General features: G+C 40.7%; 1 protein-coding gene across 1 annotated transcript in view; it reads left to right on the top strand.

The window, feature by feature from the left end:
* The first annotated feature begins 1,684 nt into the window (after positions 1 to 1,684).
* Positions 1,685 to 7,357, top strand: part of SRGAP1 (SLIT-ROBO Rho GTPase activating protein 1) — a 70,397-nt gene continuing 64,724 nt past the window's right edge. The window contains exons 1-2 of the mRNA XM_010133242.1: positions 1,685 to 1,876; positions 4,418 to 4,580. Of these exons, the coding sequence (XP_010131544.1) occupies positions 1,734 to 1,876; positions 4,418 to 4,580 (306 nt within the window). The 5' untranslated portion in view covers positions 1,685 to 1,733. The remainder of the gene's footprint in view (positions 1,877 to 4,417; positions 4,581 to 7,357) is intronic.

A 7,357-nucleotide genomic window follows, 5' to 3' on the forward strand; every position in this document is an offset into this window, starting at 1 on the left:
CTTGGGGTTATGTTTCTTTTAATAACCTTCAAGCTCCAATGTGATTTTCTACTCTGTGTACACGAATGTCATTGATACAATGTTGTATTACAGTGGCTCATCCTTGCTGGAGGCATGGTCCTTTTCCAACAAACTGATGTGAAATGAAATGAAAACCAAACCACGAATTTTTTGGTTCACCTCCCAGACTATAAAAATGGATGGTTTCATTAATGATTAACATAGCAGCTGGTAGCTCAAAGGAGATCTAGAAGAAAATACTGCGATGTCTCCCTACTCCAGTAAATATATTGGCTTGAAAGTTTTCTGTGCTCGTACTACCTTATTTCAGTATACACATTTGAATTCCAGCAGAGTGGATCTCTGTCTTAATACCTGCTTTAAGATCAGTAGGATGCATTAGTTCCATGTGGCATCAGATGATTTTTTTGCAATGTTATTACTACTTACTGGTTTGCAGTTCCCTGTGGTGTTAGCAGTGATCTGTAGAATGCTTTTCTATTTCAGACCAGTGAGGCATCTACAATTTCCAACATCATCTTGCCCACAGAAGGGTTACGTCATTAGAAATCAAGTAACAGTTCACAACAATTTTGTATTTACATGGACATCACTTCTGACATGTTGTTTTGCTATTGATAAGTCCTTGTTACAGCATTAAACTGTTTAAAAAAAAATTACATATGTTGTGGTCACAGAATATTTACTCCTATGTTTACTCCACGATGTTGGATTACACTGTGCCTGGGCAGTTGACAAAGCTCTAATGAACCAGTCTCTCAAAAGAATCAGAGACTAAGAGAGACTTTTTAGACTAAGTGTTCCCAAAATTTGATTAACTGCTTAGCAAGAAATCAAAAGAAGAAATAAAAGTGCTAAAAAGAAGAAAAAAGACAAACCCTACCACATAACAGTATTAAGAAATCTGGAAGCTTTTTCCTGTTACACTATGATAACTGTCTGTTCTAAATTGATTGATTGTGGTTTATGTTAATAAATATACCACAGTCTCTGGAACCTTATGCAAATTTTCAAATACCTATCTTTAAATACAGGTATTCTTTTTCCTCTGTATTCGCTGTAAAATATTGGTGAATGCAGGTATAGTACACCAGTTTCCTCCCTGGCAGAAATGGGGCAGATACAGAAGCTCACCTGTGCATAGTTATAGTGGGTTATGCCTCCAGAGTTTATCACAAGGTTGTTTCCATGGTGTACGTGATGATACTAACCAGCATGGTCCACCTGGCAGTCAGCAGGCTGGTCCCAGCCCAAAGGGTGCTTGTTTATCCTGCCATTTTTCAGGGCAACAGAAGGAGCAGCTGCTTAAACAGTTGCACACCACTTCCTGCAAGATCTTTCCAAGTGAAATGTTGTGTTAATGCAAGAGACCAGGAAGTGGACGGGAGAGGAAGGAGGAGGCAGGTCTTCTGCTTATGAGAGCCCAGCAGAGCTGGGCTGTTTGTGAGACAGACAGCAGGTGGGAGGATGCTCGGGCATAAGTGTGTGGTGGTGGAAGTGAGAGCTGTCACTGCTGCATCCCACCCCAGGACCTGAAATTCACATCCAGTGGTTTAGCTGTGAGAGTGAAGTATGATGGAGTGTTTGTCATTTTGGTTGGTAACACTCAATTCTCATTTGCTTTCACTGACCTGAGTGGATATGTTCCTCTTTCATTAGAGATCCGAGCTCAACTCGTCGAGCAGCAGAAATGCCTGGAGCAGCAGACTGAAATGAGAGTGCAACTTCTTCAGGATCTGCAGGATTTCTTCCGCAAGAAGTCAGAAATAGAGATGGAGTATTCCCGAAACCTGGAAAAATTGGCAGAGAGGTTCATGGCAAAAACAAGAAGTACAAAGGATCATCAGCAGTACAAGTAAGAGAGATTTCTTTCCCCCTTGCCCTCATGTTAGCTTCTGCTAGTTTTGAGTACTGCCAGGTGGTGCCCAGGTTCAAAGGCACATTGAAAATTCCCATCTCTTAGCAGCATAGCAGTTCTCATTACAGTTGAAGGTAGATGGGTGCCTGAATACTGCTTTGTTGATTTGGCCCTCTGTGGTTATTCGTGTAAGCTTCTGACAAGTGGTTTCAGTTTCTTAAAAGGTAAGCTGCACAAATATTATTCCCTAGCCTACCATGTGGAATTTAAACCACTCAAAATACAGCCAGTATCTTTAAGAGATGCAGGGCTCCGAAAGGGCTTGAAAGTTGTGTGCTGATCTGTTGCAGCTGTGGGGTTGACACTGTCTCAAATAAAGGTCAATCACCATTACAAAAGAAAAAAAAACCTCAAGAATTTTGGCAAAAAAGTCATTATGAAAGAAAACCATATTGATTTGTTGTTGCATGTGACCTTGTGCTGCCTCTTGGCCCCTCTTATTCTTGGAAATGAAGATGCTGTGAATTGTTATGCCTTGTTTACCGTTTAATGTATCCCTTTCACAGCATATAACTTGCGTGTAAAACAAAAGTGGTCAGGCAGTATCTAGCAAAATGTGTGTACAGCATGTTCTTAAAAGTGTTTCAAATGCATTACTTGCTGTCATAGTCTCATCTGGTTATTTTCCTGACTTGAGCTGATTAATTAATGCGTTTCGCTGGCCCTGTTATGCTTAGGGGTATAAAACATTATTTTGGTTTTGTAAAACTGAAAAACAAGTACCTTTTTCCACTGTCCAGTCAGTGCTGTGCTAGAGAGAAACAGATAGAGCTTTTGTTTCAGGACAAGAGTCTTCTCCAAACACATCTGGTAAAGCAAAGGTTAATCCAAATACAGCTTGCACAGTTCAAAGAGCAGTAATATATATTTCTTAAAATTCAGTTAACTGACTCAATCATTTTCTGAAATAACCAGCAACTGCATATGTCACCACTTCAGAGAGAATCCTGGCTTTTATTCAGCTTGTGGCAAAATCTTTTTGCCTTGTGCATACAAACATCTTTCCTCATTCTTAAAAATGTTAAGTCCAGACTGGCAGATGTGCACAGGGGTTATGACTTGAGTCCTGCCTCTGGCTTTGTTCTGCAATTCACTGCTTTGAGAAGTTGCAGCAAAAGTCACTTTAACTGGTGGTTCCCTGTGCCGTTCCCACCATTCCTTCCAGAAGAGGCAGGAAGGTCTGTGGGACTGGCTTTGGGACATGCCGTAGCAGTGACGACCAAGTGATATCAGCATGGCCCTTCAGGGGTGCTCGTGTTGGCTGACCTGGCTGATAAAACCCTGAAGCTCCTTGCTGTGAGTAACACTGTTAAGATGTCCATCTGAAGCAAAATGGGGAAGTTTCCTTAACTCACTTCTGATTCATAGCAAAGCAAAGCACTGATAATGAAGAAAAGGCTTTTGTCTGTAAACTATTCGTTGTTGCTTTGATTCTGAGGGTGAAAGCTAAAGGTAGACAATTAGAAGAGGAATTAAAGGGCATATTTCTAACAGTGCAAATAGTTAATTATTAGAACAATATACCAAGACTTGAAGGAGTTTCTCCCTCAATTCACCATGACCTCTGACTCTTTTATCTTCATGTGCTTGATCCTTCTGAGTGTAGCAGACTCCCTGCACAAGAGGAAAAAAAAAAGAGGCATAGAAACTTGCTGCTCTTTGAGTTGCAAGGCAAACTTGGAATTAAAATTTCAATAAAATCATGAGCAAATTTTATAAACAGGTTTTTATTGTCTGTGAAACAGTTGTTGAACTACATGTATTTTTATTTTGCTCTGTGTAAAAGGAATGAGAAGTCATCTTTGCAGCATTAGAAGATTGGAATGGTCCTACAATGAAAAAAGTCAGTCAAGGAAATTCAGAACTGGAGCATTGTGGAAAAAGTCCGGTCCTGCTGTTTGTCTTGTAATTGAACCATCTGGGACTGGCAGTAGCAGTGTATTCATGAGGGCTGTGAATTTATGAATGCTGGTCACAGAATATGTGTGCTTGTGACATTTCCTTCTACTTCTGTAGCAGTTATACAAATCCATTGCAGTAAAATGGCTACACCTGCAATTTTGCTCATGAAGGGTTTGGGATGTGCTTGCAGTGCTTGTTTACTTCTAGTGTCAAAAATTAATTACTGTTATTCCTTCAGCAGTGACCTTTATTGATTTTGTATATTTACACGTACTCCATCTGTAAGCAACTGTAAACTTTGTGACAGGATGTTTTTTATACTCTCAGGTGTCATGCAGTGTTCTGAATTCTTATGGGGTTTAATTTTTTTTTTATGCATGCCTCATGGGATTTGTATAGTGTGTCTTAAAAGTGATCTGAAGCTTGACCCGAGGTATTTCAAGAACAGATTAACAGACTGTTCATAAGCAGTCATTTTGACATAACAAGCTCTGTGCAAGCATCACAGAGATGTTAGTGTTAATAAGATAACTTTTTCACTTCTGTACGTAATACATGTGTGTATCTCCTCCTTAGGAAAGACCAGAACCTCTTGTCGCCAGTGAATTGCTGGTACTTACTTCTGAACCAAGTGAGAAGAGAAAGCAAAGACCATGCAACATTGAGCGATATCTACCTGAACAACGTGATCATGCGGTTCATGCAGATAAGCGAAGACTCCACCAGAATGTTCAAGAAGGTAATGCCTCTCCTGCAGTCCTCCAGCCAGGCTTCTAAGATGCATGAGGGAGGCAAAAGTGTCCTAATAGAGAGCATTTAAGGAGAAGATTCAGCACACATAGCGTAAAATCTGTTTTAGCTCACATATAAATTCTTCATGACTGTTTTCATATGGCAAATCCTTAGTGCTGAAATGCCTGGGAACCTGCTGTATATGCTGGTGACCTTAAGAGCTGAATTGCAAGTATCCAGAAGGCTGGGAAAAAAGCCTGTTCTCTGAAAAGCATGCTTGTCTACCCATGCAGAAAGGAAACAGTTTTCACTTTTGACTCCCAAAATAGTCATGCCATATTAATGAATTATTTGTAAAAACAGGATTTCATTGTAACTCTATCATGAGAGGAATGGATTCAAGTGAAAGTAAGGATGTGCCTTATAGTGCCTTGGAATAAAGATGGTAGCATACGCTGCGATTGTCCTAAAAGTGTTTCCTTTCCTTCCCAGTATTAAATATGAACATGCACTATTGATAACATAACTACTTCTGTTAGATCCTTTAAGCATTGTCTCTGCGCATATTTGTCCATGTACGTATCCGCTATGTATTTTCATAACACGTGTTGCAGGTTGAAAAGGGGAGCTGTTTCCCACCGAAAGGGATGCGATGAAATAGTGTGTCGGCTGGAAAAGCAAACCAGCCAAACCACACGCAAGAAAAACTTTCGATGCTTGTTAATGGCTTATCAGCCCATTAACGAGCTCATTAAGGCTTTAGTTGGGCAAAGGAAATGATAACACACAGACTATATATATGAAGGATAGAAACAGAAAAAGTTTAATAGTAAAACGCCCCCAAAATAAAATAATTTTCAAAGTTAAACAGGACTGGAAAAGGGAGAGAAAGAAATAAAGGGAGAAATTAATAGACAAATAGATGAAAGTATACAATTACACATAAAATCTCCTGATTGAAACGATCCCCGCTTACAAACAAACTCCCCCTCCCACAATGGTTCGCCACGCCGGGGAGGGGGAAGGAAGAGTGCAGTCCGTTCACCTGAGAAAAAAGTTCTTGATATAAGAACTTTCTCCTGAAGCAAACCTTTCATGCGGATAAAACATAGTCCCTCTTTCCTTCGGAGTGGCTGCAGAGAACTCTTCTTTGCCAAGGATAGCTCTTCCCAGACTCCCCCCCACACACATCTGCACCACGGGCCGGCCTGGTCGCGTCCCAAGGGAATATCTTCAAATTCCCTCACGCATTGATGCCTACTTCATCCGTGCAGAGATAAGGGGTATCGCTGGGTCAATCCGTCACAGCAAAACAGTTCACACACCACCCCTGCCGGGAATCGGCAGAAACGGAAAAGGTTCTACCCGTTCTGCAGAAGGAGTCTTTTACTGCTTCAGGGAAATAGCAGGTCATGGACGTGTCTTTCTCTCCTTGATAAAGGTTTCCAGTCCCGGGGCGTAAGATTCAAGAGTCCTGCGCGGCATATTTGAGAAAGCTGCAGCACGGACAAGAGAGAGAGGACAGTAGACAGTAGAGGGGAAAACAAGATGTCGTCAAATCTCTCAACACACCCCCTTTTATGAGTTCATTCCGGAGAGGCGTGTCCTCCTTCCCGGAAGCTCAGGAAAATCACAGCTCTCTGGGAGGAAGAAAGCCAGACAACAGAAGAGCATCCGGTTCCACCATGTTGGACCCAGGACAACAAGCAATGTCTAAATCCCTCTTGTGCTAAGCAGGCTCTCTAGGCAGCCTTAGTTTGAGATCTACATAGCATGTTTGTAGTCATTGTTACAATATTCCTAAATAAAAATAGATTATAAATGCATATCTGTCAGTCACAGTGGGATGCTAGTAGGCCAGTGTCACACAAAAAAGAGTTCAAAAAGAAAAAAAGTTGAAGAAAGTAAAGCATGCGACTAAATGATGGCAAAAGTACCAGATTAATGTTTTCAAAATACAGAACTAATTTCACACATACCTGACCGTAGTCCTGGATAGATAGCAATGGGGTGGGGAAAAGAATCACTCCCACTTTGGAGGGAAAAAAATAAAAACATGAATAAAATTTATTTGCGTGCATTAAAACCTGTAACAGTAATAGAATCGAAATATATAGTTTCTCAATCAGTAATGGTCTGTTCAGTACTATGTCTAATGCATAAAACCGTAGGTCACAAACCACCAAACTTACTAATATGGGAGATTATTATTATACAAGTTGAAAAGACAATGGGAAAAGCAATTTGAGATTGCTGCAGTACTGTGTGTGGCGATACCTCAAACATGCTTGGACCAGTAGAAGTTTCTTGATATTGAATCTGGAATAGTTTTTCGGTTATTTATGTCATAGCTCAGAAATCTCTTCTTCACCAGGTGTGCATTGGTAGACTAGCCTGTTTGCTTTCAGCGTAGTTCAGTTCTTTAGCACTGGAAATGCTGCTTTTCCTTCCCTTCTCTTCAGATGGACTGTACAAAAATATCCAGATAATGTTTTCCATGGAGAAGAGCGTGTGTCCTTCTTTATTCACTCATAACTTATTGATGAGACTGCTGCAGCTTATCTCTTAGAAGGACAAAAATATGTGGACATTTTCAGTGCGTTAACAGGAGGCATAGTGTCACATCTTCCTGACAGACTCATCTCTTTCCTCCATGTTGTGCCCAGGAATGTGCAACATTTCAAATTTTCTCTTTCTAGCATAGCTTCTTGAAGGAGAGCAAGCAGCTGCTCTTGCTTTTTTATTCCTAACTTGGATCTTTCACACAGGAGAGGGATTCCTGCT

The sequence above is a fragment of the Buceros rhinoceros genome, unplaced genomic scaffold, assembly GCF_000710305.1.
Source record: "Buceros rhinoceros silvestris isolate BGI_N320 unplaced genomic scaffold, ASM71030v1 scaffold3683, whole genome shotgun sequence".
NCBI lineage: Eukaryota > Metazoa > Chordata > Aves > Bucerotiformes > Bucerotidae > Buceros > Buceros rhinoceros.